Below are 26,419 nucleotides of genomic sequence, written 5' to 3'. Positions count from 1 at the left end.
TCTTCCTCTTTTCCCCCTCCCCACCATACTCCGGCTTCTACTCCCTTCCTTTCCAGTGCTGATGAAGTGTCTTGACCCAAAACGTTGACTGTTACTCCTCTCCATTGTTGCTGAGTTCTTCCATCCCTTTCTGTGTCTTGCTCTGGATTTCCAGCCTCTCCAGAATCTCCTGGTTTTATTAAAATCATCAGGAAGCTATATTAGCTTATTTTCTTGGTATCACTTCCTCCATGACCTTTCCTCCATTACTCTTGAAAAATTAAGCAAATTTTAATTCAGCTAATTCAATTTTTTCTAAAATTATGTTTATGCTTCAACTTTGTACTAAAGCACATCTGTTGATGGATATGCTATAGTTGTAATTGTTCCGAAACTTGTGATAATCATTGTGGAATCTGTGGAATCTTCCTTGCTTCCATAATTTTATTCACTTCTGAAAACCAGCCTTGGTGAATGGACTGTGGCATGAACTTCGGAGATGTGCTTTATTCTCATTTTGTTCAGCATAGACTAAATGGGCAAAAGGTCTTCTTTCTATGTTGTAATGCTCTGTGACTCTGTTTTAATATGGTTCCATAATTACTGTCCGTCCTGTATCAAAGTAGAAGCAGGGTCTAGCTAACACTGCCACATGCAGAATAGTGTTAGAAGATCTTGATTTTACTGGTATTTACCCATCAGAAATATTTTGCGAAATAGATCAGGGAATTACATTTATAAAATTGAAACTTGGTTTCACCTCTCCTCATCGTCCTGTTTTGTCCATACTGCTGGCCTGTCGCAAATCAGTTAAGAGGACAGACTGTTTTCCCTTTTCCAATAAAGAATCAGCCAGGAAACTTAAGGTTGTCATGGCCAGGGGGTGGTAGTGAGGATAAGGTCCCACTACCTATTAAATGCTCCCAATGGCATGGGTCTCAAGTAGCTTCTGATAACCAAGTCCAGCTCCTGGCATACACATGTGGCTTAGCTACTAAGCCAGGCGGAACCATTCCTATTGACACGAGAAGGGGCCAAAGGCTTGTTACTGGCGCTTTAAAGCCAGTTGCTTTAGGCAGATGAGGCTCATTGGCCATGGTTGGCAGATCATCTAGGAGAAGAAGAACTGCTCTCAAACCTCTGCTGCCTTGCAGCTATACCCACACATGGGGAAGGTTTCGGGAATAAACACTACGGAAAAAAATCCGGTGCTGGAGTCCCTAAGGTTGTCCTATGTTGAATTTAATTCTGACTGGCAACTCCCGTGACGCCGCTAGTACCAAACTATATTGGTGTCTGGGTTCCTTTGAGTTCATCGGCTTCTTAGAGAGCGGGAGCCTGTGGTAAAGGCAACAATTTGCTTTCCAAATTGTACTGCCCTGGCTTGCAAATTTACAGCTAGGACACAATATCCATGGTCAACCCCGACCAAAGGAGGGCCCCTAATCAGCCAGGGTCTTTAGATGTGGTCATCTGAATTCATGTGTTCAAATCTACCCTGTTAAGTCTGAAACTGAGGTAGGATTTAATTCCCTGTAGAAGACTTGGAGGAAGTTAATGTGCATTCAATCTGCTAAAATGGGTGGAGCTTTGTTGACAGTCAGTCCCAATGAGAGCATGCATTCAGTGGCCAATCAGCCAGTTATATGGCAGCAACTCATTGCATAAAACCCTGCAGACATGGTCAAGAGGTTCACATACAAAATGCTGGAGCAACTCCACAAGTCAGACAACATCTGTGGAAAGGAGTAGACATGTCTGCAGGGTTGCATGATGTTTCGGGCTGTGACTCTTCATTAGGACTCTGTGTTAAGAGGTTCAATTGTTAAGACCAAGCATCATAAAGGGGAAGCAATGACCAGACCAGCTCAAGCTGACAGGAAGGCGACAGTAACACAAATAACCACACGCTACAACAGTGGTGTGCAGAAGAGCAGCTCTGAACATGCAACACATTGAGCCTTGGTGGATGAGCTACAGGAGCAAAAGACCACACAAGGTTTCAGTCCTGTACCTAATAAAGTGCCATTGAGTATACAGCTCAATTTAAACAGCCTCATGGTCAAGAGTAGTATCTGTTTGTAAAGTGTAGGTGTCTTTGGGGTACATAATCAGTCAACTTCTTAAAGAAAATTATAGTCTAAACACAAGAGATTCTGCAGATGCTGGAAATCTATAGCAGCATGCACAGAATGTAGGAGGAACTCAGCAGGTCAGGCAGCATCTATCAAAATGAATAAACAGTCAACGTTTCAGGCTGAGACCCTTCATCAGGACTGTCAAGGCCCACGGCATATTGACTGTTTATTCCCCTCCATAGATGCCGCCTGACCTGCTGAGTTCCTCCAGCATTTTGTGTGTGTTGCAAATAGTAGCCTGTTGTTTTGGGGAGGAAGGGTAACATTGTAATGCAAGGCCAATGAACCATTAAATATTATTTTGTTTTTATTCCTTGATATGTTTTTTGTATTGGTGCCACTGGATTCTGATTTCTATAATTGTTGGATATTAACTTATATTGGCTGGCGTTCCAAAATTACATTGTTTATATTTTTGCTAATTTACTTTGAGCTAATATTCAACCATGCTGTTTCTCTCTGACGTATTGTGTAAGGTTATTATGTGGTTAGTGTTGACATCCTTTTAGCTAAGCTGAAGAACTGATGATTATAAAGAATGCATCGCAATTGGTTCTTCTCTAATGATAAAATCACAAGGTTTACGTTGCAGAGAAAAACACTTAAGGTTTATTTAATGTTTTGATTAAGTTCGTGATGTTCTCTATAAACCATATTTCTGTGTGCCTACTATATCTGAAACTTTCAACTGTGGCATTGTTGCCTTGGCTTAGAACAACTTCATGTGAGATACGCCGGAATACAAGTCAAATTAATTGTAAAACTATATAAATCCCTCGGTAAATATGATTTTTTAGTTACATACTTTTAGTATTGGAACAGTTATCTGTTAATCTACTCTGTTAATTAAGTGACAACACTCTAATCTCACTAAAAAAAAGAGAGAAATATTTAAATAATTACATCATCCTATTTTCTTAGACCACAAGACCATAGTCTAAAAGACATAGGAACAGAATTAGACCAGTATCAGAATAAAGTTCAATATCACTGGCGTTTGTCATGAAATTTGTTATTTTGTGGCAGCAGAACATTGCAATATATAATAATTAAAAACTGTAACTTTCAATACATATATGTGAAAATAAATAAGTAGTGCATAAAAGAAAGGGGGAAATATTGAGATAGTGTTCTTGGGTTCATTATCCATTCGGACAGCTGTTGGCGGAGGGGAAGAGCTATTCAGTGCATTGAATCTCCTCCACCATCCCAGCATGGCTGAATTATTATCTCCCTTCCCCCTACCTGATTCTCTATAACCTTTGACGTCCTTACTAATCAAGAACCTATCAAACTCCGCTTTAAATATACCCAGTGACTTGGCCTCCACAGTCATCTGTGGCAGTAAACTCCACTGATCCATCACCTTCTGTCTGAAGTAATTCCTCTTCATCTTCATTCTAAAGAGACATCCTTGTCCTTGTTCTGTTTTGACTAGAGGCAGAAACAATCAAAAGAATTAACAGGCATTCAGGCACAATAAATGGTGAGGAGTAGAGGGATATAGACCAAGGTTAGTTTAGACCAGTTTCACAGTCAACATGGACCTGGTGCATGGAAGGACCTGTCCTGTGCTGAACTGTTCTATATTCTGTGTAGCTGGTGGATACTGACAGAGTGCAGATTTGTCTGGAGGAATTCCTGAATCTTTGTATATAATGAGCAGTTCATCAGACTGTTTTCTGATGCTCCCCTTCTTACTGACTGTATACTTACGTTTGTATTCCTTAAAGAAGGAGGATCCTCAACACCTTAATCTTTTTAATCTGGCTTCGTGCTTGAATTGTGTAGATGTCCTCAATGATGGGGAGGGCTTTACCCGTGAGAAACGGGGCCATATCCACTACTTTTTTGTAAGAATTTCCAGTGTTTCCATAACAAGCTGTGATGCAATCAGTCAATATACTCTCCACTACACATCTACAGAAGTTTGTCAAAGTTTTAGATGTCATTCTGAAAGTTCACAAACATCTCAGGAAGTAGAGGTGCTAACGTGCTTCCTTCATAATTGCAATTACTAGGCTCAAGATAGATGCTCTGAAATGTTAACCTTGAGGAATTTGAAGTTGCTGACTTCTGATCCCCTGATGAAGATTGGTTCATGGACTTCCTGCTTCTTCCTCCTGAAGTCAATAATCAGCTCCTTGTTCTTGCTGACATTGAGTGAGAGGTTCTTGTTGTAGCACCACTGAGCCAGATTTTCAAGTTCCTATATACTAATTCATCACCATCTTTGATTTTGCCTGGGATAATGATACCTTCAGCAAACTTAAATATGGCATCGGAGCTGTTCTTAGCCTTAAAGTCATAAATATAAGGCAGGTAGAGCAGCGGGCTAAGCACACAGCCTTGTGCATCTGTGCTGATGGAGGTCGTGGAGGAGATGATGTTGCCAATCTGAACTGAGTGGGGTCTGCAAGTGAGGAAATCAAGGATCCAATTGCACAAGGAGGTTTTAAGGCCTAGTTCAGAGGGAAAGAAAATACTGAATGCTGAGCTGTAGTCGATAAAGAGCATCCTGATGTATGCATCTTTATGCCCAGACGTTCCGGGGTTTAGTAAGGAGCCAATGAAATGGTATCTACTGTGGACCTGCTGCTCCCCTAGGCAAATTAGAGTAGATCCAAGTTGCTTCTCCATCTCCATCTCCAACCACTCAAAGTACTTCACAGGATGTAAATGCTACTGGATGATAGTCATTGAGGCAGTTACCACCTTCTTCTCAGGCATTGTTATAAGTGAATCCTTCTTGAAGGCTTCAATCAGACTGCCTAAGTGAGAGGTTAAAGATATCACTGATACTCCAGCCAGTTGATTGGCACAGGTCTGTAGTACTTGACCAGGGGTAACACATCTGAGCCAGATACTTTCTGTGTGTTCACTCTCCTGAAGGATGCTCTCATGTCGTCCTCCGAGATAGAAATCACAGGTTCATTGGGGACAGTGGGAGTTTGCGAAGGTTCCTCCATTTTTGATGGTCAAAGCGAGCATAGAAGGCATTGAGCTCATCTGGGAGTGAAGCCGTATTGTCACCTATGTTACTTGGTTTGTTCAGGAATTGCCACTTCACACATGAGATAGCTTTCTGGAGATCCTACCTGGACCTCTTGTATATCGCCAGACCTGAATGACACTGATCTAGCCCTCAGTGGATTGCGGATCTCATGGTTCATCCAGGGCTTCTGGTTGGGAAGACTCTGAAAGATATTTTAGGGACATATTCATCTATAACTATTTTTATAAAATCCGTGACAACCGTGGTGTATTTATTCAGATCCTCTAATGAATTCTTGAACAAAGCCCAGTCCACCAACTAAAGCAATCCTGTAACCACTCCTCTGCCTCCCATGACTATCTGTTTGTTGTTATTATCTCTGGAGCCTTGCTCTTTCGCAGGTAGGAGGAGGACAGCCAAATGATCAGATTTCCCAAAATGTGGTCCTAGCTCGGAACAGGAGGCATTCCTGCTTGCATTATAGCAGTGGTTGAGTGTGTTGGAACCCCTGGAGCAGCAAGGGAATATGTTGATGGTAATTGGGCAGAGAATTCTTTAAACAAGCCCGATTGAAGTCCCCAGTTATGATTTGAACTGCGTCAGGGTGGACTGTCTCTTGTTTGGTGATGGCAGCCTTCAATGTCTCGAGTGCCTGATGAACAGCATCTTTTCCTGGTATGTAAGCTGTGGTCAGGATCATGGAGGAGAACTCTTTTGATAAATAGAAAGGTCAGCACTTAATTGTTGGAGGTTCCAGGTCAGAGTAACAAGAGTGTGATAAGACCGCTGCATCCAAGCATGACAAAGACCTTATCATGAAATACCTTTTGCCGCCTTCACCTCAGAAGTCTGGTCTGTCCTGTGTAATGAGAAGCCTTCTTACCGACACGTATGGAGTGAGCTGTGTCTCTACGAAACACAGAATACAGCAATCCCTCATTTCCCTCTGATACAGTCATCTTGTCCTTAGGTCCTCAATCTTGTTATCCAGCAGCTGTACATTTGCTGTTACCATGATGGGTAAAGAAACTTTTATTCCTCTGTGTTTCAGCCTGGCTTGGAGCCTCCTTTTTTCTCTCTCTTTTGGCCATGGTGGTGAACCTTTGTCCGCTTAAAGATGCCATACGTGCATGCTTGAAAGTTGTCCTCCAAGTCCTTCAGAGGATCATGAAATCACCAGTTCATTAAGGTGGTTCAAAAGTACTAGACATTGGTTATATAAGTACTAGACATGAGCCAGTAGAAGCCAAAGGCAATTTAATGACATTTTATGAATTTTATAGACATTATATTTCATAATTGTGTTCTATTTTTGCAATATGGTCAATTTTTTTAATGTAAGAAATAGGAGATAAACTCTGTAAGAGAAGTTGTGCTGCCCTTGGAGTTGCGGTGATTATCTTTATTTTGCACTGATTTCAGAGCCGGCTGTTGAATACAACTGTGTAGAACATCCTCAGGGAGCTCACTGCTAAGGCTTACCACTGCATTGCGTATGACTCAAGATGCAGTATGTTAGAAAGTTTGTAAGCAGAACAGAGCTTTTATTTTGAATGTTAGTGCAGAGGGTATTTCTCTCTGCTCCTATATTATTCTACAGTGTACTAGCAAATAGGTACAATGCAGGTATAAGCGTGCAAGCACAAAGTTGTCTACCAGATGTGACAGTTTATTTGTACATGTGGAACGATTGTTGTGGTTTCAAATCAGTCCTTGTTGCATCAACCTTCTGACCTCTAATATGTTGGCATTTCATAGTAAAGAATTTCCATAGGTATATTTGATAAAATTGGATGTTTGCTATATATAATGAACCTTCTAAATAAAACATTGCATAACTGTAGGAAATAACTGTAGACAGGATAGAGAAAGGAGAGACAGTGGATGTTGTTTACTTGGATTTTCAGAAAGCCTTTGACGAGGTGCCACACATGAGGCTACTCAACAGATTGGGGAGGCATTTGTAATGATCTTTCAAAAATCTCTAGATTCTGGCATGGTTCTGGAAGACTGGAAATGCAGGGGAGGAGGCAGAAGAAGGGAAAATATAGACCAGTTAGCCTGACTTCAGTAGTTGGAAAGATATTGGAGTCCATTTTTAAGGATGAGGTTTCAGGGGTCTGGAAGCATGTAAGTAGGCCAAAATCACTATGATTTTCTAAAGGGGATGCCACAATCTGTTGAATTCTTTTGAGGAAATAACAAGCAGTGTACAAAGCAGAATTAGTGGATGTTGCGTACTTGGATTTTCATGACAAGGTGCCACACATGAGGCTGTTAAACAAAATTAGAGGCCGTGGTATTGCAGGAAAAATACTAGTATGGAAAGCAGATTGGCTGAACAGAAGGAGGCAAAGAGTAGAAACAAAGGGGGCCTTTTCTGGTTGGCTACCGGGAACAAGTGGTGTTCCAAAGGGTTCAGTGTTGGGGGACAGCTTCTTTACACATTAGATGTCAGTGATTTAGATGACAGAACTGATAGCTTTGTGGCCAAGTTTGTAGATGCTGTGAAGATAGGTGAAGGGCAGGTAGTGTTGAGGGAGCAGGGAGACTGCAGAAGGACTTTGGCAGATGAGGAGATTGGACGAAGAAGTGACAAATGGAATATAGTGTAGGGAAGTGTGTGGTTATACTCTCTGGTAGAAGAAATAAAAGCGTTTTCTAAATGGGGAGCAAATTTAGAAATCAGAGATGCAAAGGGACTTGGGAGTTCTCATACAAGATTCCCTAAAGGTTAACTTGCAGGTTGTGTCATTGGTAAGGAAGGCAATGTTAGCATTCAGTTTGAGAGGGCTACAATACAAGTTCAAGGATGTACTGCTGAGGCTTTATAAGCTGTTGGTCAGGCCACACTTGGAAGATTGTGAGCAGATTTGGGCCTCTGATTTAAGAAAGGATGTGCTGGTATTGGAGAGGGTCCAGAGGAGGTTCACAGGAATGCCAGGGTTTAATGTTCGAGGAACATTTGGTTCTGGGCCTGTACTTGCAAGAGTTTAGAAGAATGAGGGGATCTCAGTGAAACCTTTTGAATATTGAAAAACCTAGACGGAGTGGATGGGGAGAGGATGTTTCCTGGGGGGGGGGGGGAGGAGTGCAGAACCAGAGGACAAAGTTCAAATTTATAATCAAAGTATGTATATCATATTCAATCTTGAGAATACTCTTTCTGCAGGCACTTAAAATAAAGAAACACAATATAATTCACTAAAAAGCACTCACAAGACCAGCAAAATCCATTTTGCAAAAGAGCACAAATCATGCAAACAATAAAAGAAAGTCGGCAAAATCACATGGGCCATGAACTGCAGAGTCCCCGAAACTGAGTCCGCAGCTGCGGAGGGCATTCAGTGCTGAAGCAAATGAAGCCGGTCCAGGGGTCTGATGGTTGCAAGGTAACGACTGCTGCTGAACTTGACACCATGAGACTCAAAACTCCTGCGCCTTCCACCCGACAGTAGTAGCGAGAAGAGAAGGAGATCAGTCAGACGCAGGCATCCTCAACGATTTAAATCTCGGTCATTTCTTTAATTGACATTGAGTAATGGAACTGACCACCGGACCTTCTTCCATTACCAGGCCTCAATGCAGCATCCCCCCCAATGTTGACCGCCCTGGCTGTACCTGCGCTCCCAAGAGTCTGGTTTGCTAAATCCCCCTGGAAATCATGAAAGCACCAGATCATTTAGTCAAAATTCAAAGTTTTGTTAACTTATTATTATCAAAGTACACATATGTCACCATGGCAGTGTAGTGGCATCAGCACTGGACTTCGAGGCAGATGGTCCTGAGTTCAAATACAGCTGGATCCCAACCTGGGCAGCAGCATTATCTGCGCAGAGAAAGGCCTAGCAATCTACTTCCATATATTGCCGCGAAAGCCCTATGGGCAACTATACTATCCATAAGTCAGCATGAGTCAAAAATGACTCGATGGCACTCGAAACAAACAGCATGCAACCCTGAGATTTGTTTTCTTGTGGGCATACACAGGAAATCCAAGAAATATAATCTCTCTCTCTCTCCATGTGTCTTGCGCGTTATACACCTGGGCGATCATGGCTCTCCACATCGAATGATCCCTCGCAGCGTCAATGATATCTCGCACACAGTGTCCATATATTTTCTTCTTTGCCTTCCTCTACCGCGTTTCCCAGGCATATGGCCTTGTAATGTAAGGCATTCTGTTTCTCCATTTCTGATGACATGGCCCAGGAATTTAAGTTTCCTCTCATTTAATGTTCTCATTAAAGATCTTTTTTATATGGGCACATTGGAGTACTGTCTCATTAGTTGCCCTATCTCTATATGATATTTTCAGCATTCTTCTAAGAAACCACATTTCTGTTGCTTCTAAGTTTCTTTGGAGTTCTGGTGTTATAGTCCATGTTTCGGAAGCATACAGCAAGATTGACCAGATGTAACATTTTAGTAGCCTAGCCTTGTTGTCATAGAGATGTGCCTGTTGTTAAACTGAGTTTCATTTTTTGGAAGTTGGTTTTGGCAATGGCAATTCTTCTTTTTATTTCTACTTTACTTCTAGCATCTTGTGATATAAAGCTACCAAGATAATTAAACCCGGTCTTTTGTTCAATCTCTTGGTTGCCGATGTACAATTGGCAGTTGGGAATATCCTACTGTTTTGATATTACCATATATTTGGTTTTTTTACAGTTGATGTTTAGACCAAAATCTGCACTTGTTTGTACTACTTTGTCTAGGAGGATTTGTAGGTCTTCTGCAGCACTTGCTATTAGGGTGGTATCATCTGCATATCTTATATTGTTGATGTTAACACCTCCAAATTTTATCCCATCTAGGTCTTCTATATCTCTGAGAATCATTTCCATATCTGTAGTGAAATATAATAGAATCAATGAAAAAGCACACCCATCAGGACAATCAATCAATGTGCAAATTACAACAAACTGTGCAAATGCAGAAGGAAAATGGAAATAATAATAATAATAAATCAGAATCAGGGTTTATTACCACCGCTATGTGTCGTGAAATTTGTTAACTTAGCAGCAGCAGTTCAATGCAATACCTGACAATATAGAAAGAGAAAAATAAGTAAATCAATTATATTAAGTATATATATGTACATTAAATAGTTGATTAAAAGTAGTGCAAAACAAAGATTTTTTTTTTAAATGAGGTAGTGTTCATGGGTTCAATGTCTATTTCGAAATTGGATGGCAGAAAGGAAGAAACTGTTCCTGAGTCACTGAATATGTGCCTTCTGGCTTCTGTACCTCTTTCCTGATGGTAACCATGTCCTGAGGGCATGTCCTGGGTGATGGGAGTCCTTAATAATGGACACTGCCTTTCTGAAGCACTGCTCCTTGAAGATGGCTTAGATACTATGGACGCTATTACTCTGTACAGCAGCCCCTCCCCCATAACAGACAATAAATAAGTTGATTTAAAAGTACATTCTTAAAAGGGAAGTCACAGGCTACACTGCAGTGATCACATCTGAAAAGGATTTCTTTAGCTAGAGAGAGGTGAATCTGTGGAATTCATTGCCTTAGAAGGCAGTAGAGGCCAAATCTTTCAGAATATCTAAGGCGGAGGTTAATAGGTTGTCGATTATTAAGGTTGTCCACTGTTACGGAGAGAAGCTAGGAGAATGAGGTTGAGAGTGATAATAGATCAGTCATGATGGAATGGTGGACCAGACTTGATAGGTCAAATGACCTAATTTGCTCCTATGTCTTATGGTCTTATGATGTAACTTAACCGAGGAGATTTTAAGACTTTTTTTTATTCCTTTGCTATTTGATTTGGGAAAAGCTGAAATATTTTGCTAACATTTTCAGTTGATTTGCTTCTTTTATTGAGTCTATGCTAGCTTTGATAATGTCAGTCTTTCCAGTGAGTTTGGGTAAGACTAGAACCAAAGGTTATGGGTTTAGGGTGAAAAGTGAAATGTTTAAGGGGGAACTTCTTCACTCAGAGGGTGGTACAAGTGTGGAATGAGCTGCCAGTGGAAGTGGTGGATACAGGTTTGATTTCAACATTTAAGAAATGTTTGGATAAGTACAGGGATGGGAGTGGTATGGAGCACTATGGTCCTGGTCCAGGTCCAAGTCAACATTATCATCCCCTTGAAACTTCAACAGTATCATCACCTCAAAAGTAATCAATAAGCTCCGAGACCTAGGCCTCAATACCTCCTTAGGCAATTGGATTCTCAATTTCCTCACTTTAATCCCAGTCAGTTCGGATTGGCAACAATATCTCCTCCACAGTTACCATCAGCAGAGGTGTGCCACAAGGCTGTAGCCCCCGCTCTACTAGCTTTATACTTAAGACCCTGAGACTAAGTGCAGCTCCAATGGCATACTTCAGTTTGTTGATGACACTGCTGTTGTTGGCTGAATCAAAGGTGGTGCCATAGTAACATTAGTGATATTTCTCTATCCTCGTTTGGAAAGTGATTTCCATTGCTTCTAAACTGCAAACTGCTACAAATTTTTGAGAAAATCCATCCATTTCCAAATACAGCTGGCTTTATGCTATCTGACGCAGTCTGCAACACTGCTTTCTTTTTATGAATCATGCTGCAGATCCATTGAATTTTTAATTATAGTTTTTTTTTATTTCACTCTGTAACAGGGCAGCTCTTCAAGTCAAATAGCAATATAGTTGGAAACAGCCATGGACAAAGTATAGGAAATGGATAAAATGCAAGAACTCTGAATCCTTTAATAATGCAAGAAAAAGCTTGTGAAAAATTCTGCCATTGTCTTTGAGGCATTTATTCAAGTCGTGTTATGTTACAACATGTGCAGGATGTCGTGACTCACAAGTTCTACTTTATTATATAGTTTCCTTGGCTTTTATGCAGATTCTTCTGCAGTAGGGTGTCGTATTTCTTAACATAACAGGGGAAACTCACGGTCAGCTCCCGAACGTCATCTCCAGAAAGAAGAAAGTAGATCAAAAACAAGCTTGTACTTAAGGAATGTAATCCATTTAAAAAGATTTTCAAAGTAAGGCTAATGTCTCTGTTCCATGTCTGATTTTCATCTTCTTTACTCCTTACAACTTTATTAAAAGCCACTTTATAACAGACAGGTGAAGTCTGAAACCAGAATATAATCAGAATCAGGTTTATTACCACTGACATATGTCGTGAAAGTAGATGTTTACCTTACAGCAGTACAATGCCATGTTACAATTAAAAAATACATAGTGCCAAATAGGAATAATGATGTTGTGTTTACGGGTTCGTGGATCGCTCAGAATTAGGTGGCCAAAGGGGAGAAGCTGTTCCTAAGGCGTTGAATGTGGATCTTCAGGTGACCGAGGGGGAGAAGCTGTTCCTAAAGCATTGAATGTGGATCTTCAGGCTCCTGTACCATCTCTCTGATGGTGATAATGAGAAGAGGGCATGTCCTGGTTGGTGAGGGTCCTTAATGATAGATACTGCCTTCTTCAGGAAGCACCTTTTGAAGATGTTGTGGATGGTGGGAAGGGTTGTGCTCATAGTGGTACTGGCTGAGTCTATATCTCTCTGCAGTCTCTTGGATAGGAGCCTCCATACCAGGTGCAGATCAACCAGTCAAAATGCTCTCCATGGTACATCTTTAGAAATTTGAGATGGCAAAATGCCTCAAACTTCTAATGAGGTGTAGCCACTGATGTGCCTTATTCATGATTGCATCAATTTGTTGGGCCCAGTACAAATCTTCAAGATCCCACAAACTTGAAACTGCTCTCCCTTTCCACTCTTAACCCCTTCGTGAGGATTGATGTGTTTATCCCTGAAGTCCACAATCAATTCCTTGGTTTTACCGATGCTGAGTTCAAGTTTGTTATTACAACACCACTTAACCAGCATACCTATCTCACTCATAAACGCCTATTTCTTGCTATCTCAGATTCTGCTAACAACATTTGTGCCATTGGCGATTTTACTAATAGTGTTAGAACTGTTGATAGCCTTGCAGTTATGAGTAGGGAGAGAGTAAAGCAGTTCTTCCAGTCCTTATCAGGACCTATACAAGACCTTGCCTATATATTCTCAAATGTTTTCAGAGAACTTTAGAGAGCATTAACCAAAGTTCAAAGTAAATTTATTATCAAGGTACCTACAGTAAACATGACCATATATTACCCTGAGATTTGTTTTCTTACCCGTATTCACAACAGAACGTAGAAATACAACAGAATCAATGAAAACTACACAGAGACTGACAACCAATGTGCAAAAGACAAATCGTGCAAATACAAATAAATAAATAATAATGTGAACCAGAGTTTAGAGTGCTTGAAAGTGAGTCCATAGGTTGCGGAATCACTTCAGTAGATTCTTGTATGTAGCAACCTTAAGATTGTACACAGTGTCCATTCTTCTATTCAGTGACGACTGGTTTACCCCCATGATAGTCACAATTTTAAAGAGACTGTTGATTGTTTCAGTGGCGCCTCACTGCTCCCTAACTATAATGGCAGTCGTTTGCTGGCAGCAGCACTAGCTTTTCTTGGTTTTTTCCACCCGAGGTTTACCAATTTGCTCTGTTCCCTTCTTGATATGTTTCATGCTTCTGCATCCACGGTACTACTTTCTTTAGTTCCTCCCCCTCGTATATATACACATACTTTCCATTTAAGCTTTAGACTATTGGTTTAGCCACATTTAGCCTTAAACTCGCCAATAATTTTTCTTCAATTCATTTCTCTTAGTTCCTGGTGATCGTCATTGCTCAACAGTATGATGAGCGGTCAGCAGAGAAGACCAAGATTACAGTTGCCTTTGGTTACTTATAAGCCTTTGTCCCTGATCTGCAGATCTGAATAAGCTCTCTCTTTCCAGTCTAGCCACCATTTTCTGCAGACCTATGTATGTAATTGTTGTAACACATCACAAATAGTTATCTTCACCTCAATCAGATTCTTGCATGAAGTTATTTGTCGTGTTCCAGGTGGTGAGGTAGAAAGGAATGATGATGAAGGAAACAAAAACTGCAAGCTCAGAAAATGATACTTAAGGGCATATCTAAAGAAAAGTGGGCAAATAATGAAATGGTATTTAGGAGGAATTACCTAAGAGGGATCAAGGTGGTCAAAGGTGCAAGAGTAATGTGTAAACAAGATGAATGAAAAAATTAAAAAAGAAGCAGATACATTGCTCAAAAAATTGTTTTTAGTTGATGCCCTTCCATCTTTTCCATCCATATGTGTGCTTTGCACATATTTATCTAGAATACATTTATTTTTAAACTTTAAAATGGATAAACTTACCATGCAAGTCAATAAATAATTGGAGATTAATACTCATAAATGTAAGAATAAGATTTTTTTTGTTTATTAACATGGTCTTGAGGGTTTCTCATCTTTAGAGGGTTATTTCTTAATTCTTTCTCCATTGACACTTTGCCAATGATTTGGATTTGGCTGGGAAGAAAGAAATAATGTTCTAGACTAGCATTTGAAGGCTGTGTGTACTATTAAAAAAAATATGAGTATGTCTATTATTAAATTGACCCTTGTCATTTTGGTGTTAAGAATGCTCTGGCATTTTAAGGAAGACTATGAGATTTCCTGATGTACCAGTGGTCATTTCTCCTTCAATTTATATAGGCAAAGCAAATGGATGTTACAATGATCTTGTTTGTAGCACATCACTAGTGCAAAATGGCTGTTGAGTTGCTGTCACTTTGCAAATAACTCAATGTGAAACACTTTGTTTTAATAATGAGGAATTATTTGTAAATTACCTGCCTGTGCTCTATCTGAAACAATTCAAAGTTAAAGTAAAATTTATTATTAAAGTACATGTATGTTGCAATATACGACCTTTAGATTCATTTACTTGCAGACATTTACAGGAAAAAAAACAACAGAATTTATAGTAAACTAAACAACAATTCTTGGAAATGCACATGTGGCAGTAATATTTCCTTCAAAACCAGTCCTTGTGGTACTGAAGTATTACTGTCTTTCCTCCCTGACAAAAAGCTATTTGATTTTTTTTTTTGCAGATGCTAAATAAAAACTCTCATACCTTAACAGATATTTGAAAACGCTATTTTTTAAGGAAGGTATATGTGGATTGCTTATAGTTAAAGCTGTTCTGGCAATTCAGGTTCTTTGAATATGCTTCTGCGCATTTAAAGTGTTCCCTTTTATTTAGACAAAAAATTAGGTCCCCAATCCCAAATTCTGTGAAGATGACTGGTTTTCAACAAACAATCTGAGATAATGCTAAATGCAGTCCTACTGGGAGAGCGTTACTCCATAGACGCAGATAGAAGCTTGGAAATTCTGGGCACTACTGGGCTTGTTGTAACATGAAATCTGCAGTGTAACCATAGCAACAGTGCACTTTGAAGGCGAACATCTTGTCATTTTCTTTAATCCGTTGCAGCTCTGGAACCAAAAAAAAATTAAATTGGTGTTGCTATAGTTACCATCTTTGTTGGATCAACCACTTGTGTGCCCAGTTTCCTGCTTGCCTTTTAACATTCTGAGCCAGTCCAGAATCCCTTGTTTAAAGAAAACAGACATCTCATGAAAATGTGAATATATGAGAAATCAAGGAATCTCCATGTGTAAATATTCAGTTTTAACTTAAAATATTTTTTATTTAAAATAAAAATACTTCATTTGGCCACTGTGCCCCTCATAAGGGGAGATCAGCAAGAAATTTATCAATTTAACAACTTTAGCAAGCTAATATATCCCAAGAAACTTCAGAAATGGTTATGAAATATAATGAGCCACAGAAGGAGAAGCCTGGAGTTCAGGATGGTGGCCTTCCTGTTGTGGAGTGTCGTAATGATAAAATGGAATCACAGCAGCATAGCAGTTAGCACAATGACTGATTGGTGTTTGATTGCCACTGCTGTCTGTAAGGAGTTTGTATGTCCTCTCTAACCCTAACCATGCATCTTTGGGTTGTGGGAGGAAACCCACGCAATCACGAGGAGAATGTACAACTTCTTACAGAAAGCGTTATCCAGTGATCATATCAGCTGGAAGGACAGACATACTAACACCAGTATACTGGAGGAGGCCAACATGAACGACACCTCCGCCATGATAAAGCAATGCCAACTCCAGTAGGTCATGTTATCCGGATGCCTAACTCGCGTTTCCCAAACAGATTCTTTATTCCCAGTTGAAGAAAGGTCAGTGAGTCCCTTGTGAGTAAAAAAAACCTCTAAAAATAACATCACAATCAGCCTGAAGAAATTCAACATGACATCTAAAAGCTGGGAAGAGATTGCATTCAGCAGATACACCTGGAAGAATCTGTTCAAGAGGGAGCTGCACTACATGAGAATGCCCTCCACTGTGCCACAGAGAACAAACGGCAGCTGTGCAAGGAGACTGAACAATCAAGCCACCACATTCTCTTACCCACTATCCACTATGCACCAGAACATGCAGATCCCAGATCAGCCTCTACAGCCGTCTGAGGACCCACCAATAGACAACTCCTTCAGAGAATATCATACTCGAACTCAGTGATCACGTTACCACAAATTCAGTTTTTGGATGCAACACGTTCTTAAGCAACCGAATGCTGTTGTCCTGCACATATGATCTGCAGCATGTGACATAACAATTTCCAATAGGGCTTGGGAGGGTGTTCAACACTCAAGTGTATTCAGCCGTTCTGTATACATTGACTGATTTAGAAAGCTTTATGATCAATACTTTGATTAAACCCAAGTCTTATTTTTCTGAAGAAAAATGAATTGTTGGTCCTGATGAAGAGCTTTGGCCCAAAACCTTAGCTCTTTATTCCTCTCCTTTGATGCAGTCTGACCTGTAGAATTCCTCCAGCATTTTGTGTGCTCTGATTTTCTAGCTTCTGCAGAATCTCTTGTTTTCAGGCCCGAAGGAACAATGATTCCACCTGAGAGAAATCATAGGTGCCACGGTGAAGTAGCAGTTAACACAGACCTATTACAGCTTGGGATGTGGGTGTTCAGAGTTCGGTTTCGGTGTCTTCTAAAAGTTTATATGTTCTTCCCATGTGCATGTGGGTTTCCTCTGGGTGTTTCAGTTTCTTCCCACAGTCCAAAGATATACCAGTTTGGAGGTTAAATGATATTTGTAAATTATCCTGTGATTAGGCTATGGTTAAATAAGTGGCTTACTGGGTGACATGGCAGGCTGGAAGAGTCTGTTCCACACTGTATCTCTAAATAAATAAATAAATATGATTTAGATTACTACACGCAACACACACAAAATGCTGAAGGAACTCTGTAGGCCAGGCAGCATATATGGAAAGGAGCACAGATGATGTTTTGGGCCGAAACCCTTCATCAGGACTGGAGAAAAAAAGCTGAGGAGTCAGAGTAAAAAGGTGGGGGGAGTGGAGGAAGAAACACTCCTTCACTCCGGGAAACCGAGAATGGGGTGGGGGGTGGGGAGGTTGGGGAGAGGTGAAATAAAAACTGGGAAGCTGATTGGTGGAAATGATACAGGGCTGGAAAAGGGGAGATCTGATAGGAGAGGGTAGAATTCCATAGAAGAAAGAAAAGGGGGAGGAGCACCAGAGTGAGATGATGGGCAGGTAAGAAGATAGGTAAGAGCGGGAAAAGGGAATAGGAAATGGTAAAAGGTGGGTGGGGGCGCATTACCGGAGGCTTGAGAATTTGATGTTCGTGCCATCAGGTTGGAGGCTACCCAGACAGAATATAAGGTGTTGGTTCTCCAACCTGAGTGTGGCCTCATTGCAACAGTAGAAGCCATGGACTGACATGTCGAGAAGTGGAATTAAAGTGGGTGGCTACTGGGAAGGGTCTCAGCCTGAAACGTCGACTGTACCTCTTCCTAGAGATGCTGCCTGGCCTGCTGCGTTCACCAGCAACTTTGATGTGGGCTACTGGGAGATCTTTCTTTTTCTGGCAGACGGAGTGTAGGTGCTCGGTGAAGCGGTCTTCCAATCTAAATTGGGTCTCACCAATATACAGGAGGTCACTCCAGGAGCACCGGACACACTATATAGCCCCAACAGACGTGCATGTGAAGTGTTGCCTCACCTAGAAGGATTGTTTGGGGCCCTGAATGGTAGTGAGGGAGAAGGTGTAGGGGCAGGTGTAGCACTTGATTACTGACTTGCCATAAACAGTTTTGCAGGAAATTAATTAGTATATAAAAAGAAGTCTGCTCCATCCTGTAAGATATCTTCAAATGTTCTGAAGCAAACTTTGATAAAATATATGTGGAAAATTTAAATTGCTGTAGGCATTTGTCTAATACTTTCTATGAAAGAGAAACTGATTACTTTCAACATCAAACCGAGTATCTGTCCAATGATCATCTTTGGTATATTGTAAATAGACTTGAAACAGAGATCTCCAGGAGTTATTCTGAGGAAAATAGGGGCAAACCTTTAGAAATGCTACTGTGTAAATAGAACTTCCAACAGTTTTCACAAGGTTTATTTGCGATTGTGTATCAGCTTAGCTTTGGTCGCTGTTAATCTGCTTTCCATCTGAAACACTCAAGGACAAAATGTGGCTTAATACTGAGGGACTGTGGTTATGTCAAACGTGGAACTTGGACGCTGTTGACTAGAATTCTGCAAGTTCGGTGGAGGTGGGAGGGCCGGAGCCATGTCCTGGGGTTGGAAGACTTCTTACTATATGTGGGCGTGGTTGAGAGGAGGGAAAGGGAATCAGAATCGGGTTTAATATCACTGGCATATGTTGTGAAATTTGTTGTTTTGGAGCAACAGTACAGTGCAATAATTAATAAAAAAAAGTATAAATTACTATCAGAAATATAGGAAGTAAGTAGTGAAATAAGAGAGCAAAAATATTGAGGTAGTATTCATGGGATGATTGTCCATTCAGAAATCTGATGGCAGAGGGAAGAAGCTGTTCCTGCACCATCTCCTTGATGGTAGAAGTCAGAAGAGGACATGTCTTGGGTGATGGGGTTCTTAATATTGGATGCCACCTTCTTGAGGCATTGCCTTTTGAAGGTGTCCTTGATGCTGGGAAGACTAGTGCCCATGCTGGAGCTGGCTGAGTTTACAATGTTCTGCAGTTTTTTCTGATCCTGTGCAATGGCAATGGCCCCTTCATACCACACGGTGATGCAACCAGTTTGAACAAAGTGCTTGTTTTACTGTTGTTATATTGTTGCTTGTTCTGCCAAGCATTGTGGGTGCTGGAATGTGTGGTGACACTTGCGAGCTGCTCCAGTACACCTTTGGGTATGTTGGTTGCTGACATAATGACGCAGTTCATCGTATGTTTCGATGTACAGTACTGTGCAAAAGTCTTAGATACATGTATATAGCTGGGATGTGTAAGACTTTAGCAGAGTATTGTATTTGTCAATATGGAGTGGAAAGCGAATTTGTAAATCTGATGGGAGCGAAGGATGCTGGGAGGGGCCAAAGAGTGGTGTGAGACAGGTATTGAGAAGGAGAACCGGGGTGGGGGTGGTGTGGGTACACCCAGGCAAGGTCATTTGATTCCAAACAATTGATTTATTGATCATTACAGAATGTCTCTCCGGTGCTTCCTGCTCCCTCCCCTCTCCCTTCCCCCTTCCCAACCGTGATTCCCGTCTCCCGACCCCTTCCCACTATTAGTCCACAATAGAGACCCACATCAGGTTTATCATCACTCATTTATGTCATGAAATCTGTTGTTTTTTGCTGCAGCAGTACAGTGCAGTACATAACATCACTACGATACTGTGCAAAAGTCTTGGGCGCCCTAGTCATACATAATGGGTCTGAGACTTTGCACAGAATTGTACATATGATAAGTAATTGAATCTGAAATGTTAAAACATTATCTTCTCTGCTTAAACATATGAAATAATGACTTTTGTTCAAGAACTTAACAGGTATAATGCTAATGGATGAGAGGATCAATCTATTGTCTTGATCAACCTTCCCACCCCAGCCAACACAGTAGAAACACATCAACTGCTCACTTTGCTACTATTTGTGCAGAAACTAAATGTGAATTATTTTGGAGCATATTAAAGATAAAACGAAGTATGAAGTTTGTTTCTCTGTGTGTAATTGTCACTTCAGCTTTTCACACCATAATTGTCTCTTACAGAAGGCTGAACAGCACCCAGGGAGAAATCCGTGTGGGACCCAGCCATCAGGTAGGAAAGATCAAAGTCATGAAGCCTTGTTATTTTGCTTTTACTGCCTGTAACTAACCTTTTCAAAAAGCTACATCTGTAAAAGCAGGAAGATAGCACATTCATTATGTTCTTTGAACAAATACGAGGTTTCACTTTAAAACATAGAACATTACAGCACAGCACGGGCACTTTGGCTCACAATGTTGTACTGACCCTTTAACCTATTCTAAGATCAATCTAGCCCTACCCTCCACATAGCCTTCCATTTTCTAGTCATCTATGTGCCTAAGAGTTTCTTAAATATCCCTAATTTATCTGCTTTTACCACCACCCCTTGCAGGGTGTTTCAGGCACCCACCAATCAGTATAAAACACTTACCCCTGACATCCTCATTATACTTTACTCCAGTAAACTTAAAATCGTGCCCCCTTGTATTAACCATTTTTGCCCTGGATAAACATCTCTTGCTATTCACTTGATGTGTGCCTCTTATCACCTTGTACACTTCTATCAAATCATCTGTCATCCATGTTGATTTTATGGGGCCCTATTGTTGGATTGTCCATCTTCACTCCAAAAAGAAAACATATCCTGATAAAATGTGCCCTCTATCCAGGCAGCATCCTGATGAATCTCCTCTGCACCTTCTCTAAAGCTGCCACATCCTTCCTATAATAAGGCAACCAGAAGTGAACGCATTTTAATTACAGTTGGTTTGATGTTCAGTTACCCTCACTTTCAATGTGCTCACTTGATGTATTAGTTGCATGCCACTTTGAAGCATTCTGAAAGGCCATGTTTTGCACATTACAAACTTGTTAAAAAAAATCAATTTGGCTTGAACCAGATGGCCTATTGTGGCACTTGGTTAACTTTTCTTCCTTTTCGTGGCTGACAAAGATGAAGAAGTATTTTAAAGGGAGGATGAGGCAACAGTGGGTGATAAAAGAAAGTCAAATCCAACATGAAAGCAAAAGTTGAGGACATAACATTGTGGGCCGAAGGGCCTGTTCCTATACTGTACTGTTCTATAATAGAGTGAAAATTAGTGAGAAGTTAGAGGATTGGGAAGCTTTTAAATACCAAACAAAGGCGAATGCAATGTTGGCATTCAATTTGAGAGGACTGGAATATAAAAGTAAGGATATAATGCAGAAGTTTCTGTATAAGACATTTATCAAACCGGACTTGGAAAATTGTGAGTAGTTTTGGGCCCCTTATCTAAGAAAGGATGTGCTGACATGGAGAGGGTTCACAGGCAGTTCATGAAAATGATTCTGGGAATGAAAGGCTTATCGTATGAGGAGTGTTTGATGGTTCTGAGGCATACTTGCTGAAATTTAAAAGAATCAGGGGGGATCTCATTGAAACCTATCGAATGTTAAAATGTCTAGATCGAGTGCATGTGGAGAGGATGTTACCTATTGTTGGAGAATCTAGGACCAGAGGGCACAATCTCAGAATAGAGGGAGGTCCATTTAGAACAAAGATGAGGAATTTCTTCAGCCGGAGGTTGAATCTATGGAATTCATTGCAATAGGCAGCTATGGTGACCAGGTCATTGAATGTATTTAAGGTGGAGTTTGATAGATTCTTGGTAAGTCATGGCTTGAAAGATTATGGGAAGAAGGCAGGAGTATATGGTTAGAACAGGGGATCCCAACCTTTTTAATGCCATGGACCGCTATCATTAACTGACGTGTATGTGAACCCCAAGGTTAGAGGGAAATTGATCAGCCATGATGGAATGGCAGACCAGACTCGATGGACTGAGTGGCCTTACTCTGCTCCTGGCTCCTATGTCTTATGGCCTTATAAAGAATAGTAATGGCCATCGAAAATGTTCAAAGCATTATACCACTTAAGTAATTGAAAGCTCAAATTTGTTGGTTCAACAGCATTCAGTACCAATGTTTTTTTATCCCTTGTTCTAGTTGTGTGTTTGCTTTACCCATATAAACTGCTCAATTAATTGTTTATAGCATATGTTTAGATAAGATGGGAACTTCTCTGCTTCATATTACTGTCAAAGGCTTGCTGATGTGTGTTGGCGCCAGAATGTGTGGTGACACATGTGGGCTGTCCATAGCACAACCTCGGGTGTGTCAGTTGTTAAAGCAAATGATATTATTTGACTGTATGTTTTAGTGTGCATGTGACAAATAAACTTGAATCTTGATGTAACTTTAATAACAAGGAAATCAATTGTGCTGCCTATTCATAAAGTATGACCAGGAACTGTCTGCTGGAATTCACTTCAGGTTCAGCAACCTTCTCAGGAGCTGAGAGGTCATCCATCCATTACCTTGACTTTTGGTTTCTTAAATTCAAGTTCAAGTTTAAGTTTATTGTCATTCAACCATACACATATATATAGTTAAGCGAAAGATCGTTCCTCTGGGGCCAAGGTGCAAAATACAGTACATATAGTCACATACAGTGCATATAGTTACAATCCAGCACGTACGGTCACAAAATAATATTAGTTCACATCCCTGAGTGGCAGGGTCTAAAGATTGACAAGTTGACATAAAGTGCAAGGTGCATGTTTATGTAAGACAGTATAATATTTAATGTTATAACAGTGTAAGTTAGTGATCTTCATATTTAATCTAATGTTATTGTTAGTGTTGGATTTCTTGAGGGTTCACTTCCAGATAGTTTACTTCCTAATGAGGAAGTGATTGATTTTAAGAAAGAAGATCTGTACCTCCAGTTTTAATATATCGTCTTTGACTTACCTTACCATTTATTCCTTTACTGGACTTTGCTGCCAATAATAAACGTATATTCAGAATATTGAAGAGGGATTGGGCAGAGTTAATAAGGATTTATGAAAAGGAAATAATATTTGTTGAACACAAACATGAGAAAGTCTGCAGATGCAGGAAATCTAAAGCAACACACAGAACACTGGAACTCACCAGGTCAGAGCAGGCTTTGCAAGTGACCAGACGGTACACTACACTCAGTGGCCACATTGCACTGCTGACCTGCTGAGTTCCTCCAGTGTTTCATGTATGTTGCTTAATACTTGTTCAAGTTGAAGTTTATTATTTAACTGTATACAGATATACCACCAAACAAGTCAATGATCCTCCAGACCAAAGTGCACAATGGTAACTCACACACAATGCATAAGATAAACTTAGCACAAATAAATGAACAAATAATTTATTATTGAATCTGTTGTCACTTTCGCATTTTTAGCCAACAGAGCTATCGAGAGCTAAATCAATCAATATGGTATGTGGGTACTTTGAAGGCCTTCGATAAGGTGGCATGTGTGAGCTTAGATGAGAAATTGAAGACGAGATTGAGGATTGGTTTATGCACAGAAAACAGACTAGGAATAAATGGTGCATTTTCAGGTGGTAGATTGTGACTAGTTGGCTGTTGCAGAGATCTGTGCCAAAACCCCAGTTATTCACAGTTGATATCAATGAGATGGATAATGGGAAATATATGCAGGTTTGATATTAGCAACAAGCTGGGTGCAGTGGGGGCTGGGAGAAGGGCTTCAGCAATATCTCTGCAGGTTAAATGGCTGGCAAACTGTCATTAGATGGAATATAATGTAGAAATATGTAAGGTTATCCACTGTGATAGAAAGAGAAGAACAGCTGAGTATATTTCCAGTGGTGAGAGATTGAAATGTGTTGGTGTTCAGAATGCCCCAAGTGGCCTTGTCCATGAAATGCTCAAAAGTTAACGTAACAGGTGAAGCAAACATTTAGAAAAGCAAACAGCATGTTGACCTTCAATGCAGAAAGACTTTTAAAAATAGAAACAAATTCCTCCCCATTATATTGGAATGTACATTCAGTGACCACTTTACTAGATACAGGAGTAGAACCCAGCGTGGTCTTCTGCTGCTGTAGCCCATCTGCTTCAGGGCCTTTTTGAACACCACTGTTGTAAAACATGGTTATTTGAGCTACTATTGCTCTCCTGTCAGCTTAAACTAGTCTGACCATTCTCCTCTGACCTCTCTCGTTAACAAGGAATTTTCACCCAAAGAACTGCTGCTGCTTGCTGAATGCTTTTTGTTTTTTTGCACCATTATCTGTTCTCTCTAGATTCTGTTGTGCATAAAAATCCCAGGAGATCAGCAGTTTCTAAGATACTCAAACTACCCTGTCTGGCACCAACAATCATTCCATGGTCAGAAAGTCGCTTTGATCACATTTCTTCCCCATTCTGATGTTGCTTCTGCCACATGACTGGCTGATGAAATATTTGCATTAGTGAGCAGCTTGTGCAGGTGTACCTAATAAAGTGGCCATTGAGTAACATATAGTCTGGTCACTTGCATGGGTACAAGTGCAATAAAAGTTAGCCAGAATAATTTGTAGAATGGTGGGTATGTGAAACAAGAAGTTAAGAATTTGGGTCCAATTCCAGCTGAAATTTAGAAGAATGAAAGGCCACAGGACGTGACAGATAGGTGTGAGGTTTATTCTGAGCCTGTCACTCTTGGTTCTAGATACTCATTGGCAGGGCTATCTAGAACCAGCAGTAACCAGCTCAGAATAAGGAGTAGGCCACTCAGGGTGAGAAACTAACTCTTTATCCAGGGGAATGCTCTATCACTGAGCATATAAGAACAGGGATCAACTGGTTTTATTTTGTACAGGAGTAGAGTTGTGATTGCCATTTATACTGACTCTCTTTTCACTTAATAATGGATTTTAGCATTTTCCAAAAGTCAAATATGTAGTTAAATGACCCGTAGTTTCTTCCTTTCTGTCTCTTTTGTTGAATAGTGGCATTACATTTCTGACATTGATCAAATCTGGCAGAATCACGCAGGATGCAGAATTCTTTAAGGATGTTACTTTAATGATTTTCCTGCCAACTGGAACCTCTCCAGAATCAAGGGAATTATTATATCCATTACAAAGTTCTAAGGAAATTTATTATCAAAGTGCAGATCTGTCACCATATACTACCCTGAGATTCATTTCATTGCAGGCATTCATAGTAAGTACAAAGAAATATTAATAGAACCAATGAAAAACTACACAAAGACAAACAACCAATATGGAATAAAGGACAAACTGCAAAATACGACACACGCAAAATGTTGGAGGAACCCAACAGACCAGGCAGCATCTATGGGAAAGAATACAGTTGATGTTTCGGGCCAAGACCCTTCAGCAGGACTGGAGAAAAAAAGATGAGTCACAGAGTTAGAAGGTGGGAGTAGGGGAGGGAGAAGGACAAGGTGATAGGTGAAACTGGGAGGGGGAGGGGTGAAGTAAAGAGCTGGGAAGTTGATTGGTGAAAGAGTTTCAGGGCTGGAGAAGGGGGAATCTAATAGGAGAGGACAGAAGGCCATGGAAGAAAGAAGGGGGCGGGGGAGCACTCGAGGGAGGCAGTGGGCAGGCAAGGAGATAAGGTGAAAGAGGGAAAAGGGGTTAGGGAATGGTGAACTGGGGGCATTCCAGAAGTTTGAGAAATCGATGTTCATGCAGTCAGGTTGGAGGCTACCCAGACAGAATATAAGGTGTTGTTGCTCCAACCTGAGTGTGGCCTCATTGCGACAGTAGAGGAGACCACGGATCGACATATCGGAATAGGAATGTGAAGTGGAATTAAAATGGGTGGTCACTGGGATGGAGCGTAGGTGCTCGGCGAAGCAGTCTCCCAATCTACATCAGGTCTCACTGATATATAGAGGCCACATGGGAGCACTGGACACAGTATATGATCCCTACAGACTCACAGGTGAAGTGTCACCTCACCTCTTTGGGGTGTTGAATGGTAGACTCTTTGGGGTGTTGAATGGTAGTGAGGGAGGAGGTGTAGGGACAGGTGTAATTGTTCTGTTTGCAAGGATAACTACCAGGAGAGAGATCAGTGGGGTGGTGGGATCTCGTTGGTGATGGCGGAAGTTCTGAAGAAATATGTGCCGGACATGGAGGCTGGTGGGGTGGTAGGTGAGGACAAGAGGAACCCTATGCCTGCTAGTGTGACGGGAGAATGAGGTGAGAGCAGACGTGTGTGAAATGGAAGAGATGCAGTTGAGGGCAGTGTTGATTGCAAGGATAAGTGCCAGCTTCCAGGTGAGGCAACACTTTACCTGTGAGTCTCTTGGGGTCTTAGCCCATTGCAGTTATCCTTGAATCTCTGTGTTTAAAAAGCACAGGGTTTGGTATATTTGTCAATAAGGAAAATATGTTCACTCCATTTTGGTCAAAGAAAGCTGCTTAGTAGTTA

At 40.7% G+C, this 26,419-nt stretch overlaps 1 protein-coding gene across 5 annotated transcripts in view; it reads left to right on the top strand.

Moving 5' to 3' along the window:
* Nucleotides 1-26,419, top strand: part of rerea (arginine-glutamic acid dipeptide (RE) repeats a) — a 659,533-nt gene that overhangs the window by 402,316 nt on the left and 230,798 nt on the right. For all 5 annotated transcript variants that reach the window (XM_063033173.1, XM_063033174.1, XM_063033176.1 and 2 more), the window contains one exon: nucleotides 20,166-20,214. In XM_063033173.1, coding sequence (XP_062889243.1) covers nucleotides 20,166-20,214 — 49 coding nt within the window. The remainder of the gene's footprint in view (nucleotides 1-20,165; nucleotides 20,215-26,419) is intronic.

Source organism: Mobula hypostoma, chromosome 25 (genome assembly GCF_963921235.1).
Source record: "Mobula hypostoma chromosome 25, sMobHyp1.1, whole genome shotgun sequence".
Lineage (NCBI taxonomy): Eukaryota > Metazoa > Chordata > Chondrichthyes > Myliobatiformes > Myliobatidae > Mobula > Mobula hypostoma.
The sequence above is the reverse complement of the archived record's forward strand: the minus strand, read 5'-3'. Positions and strand labels throughout refer to the sequence as shown.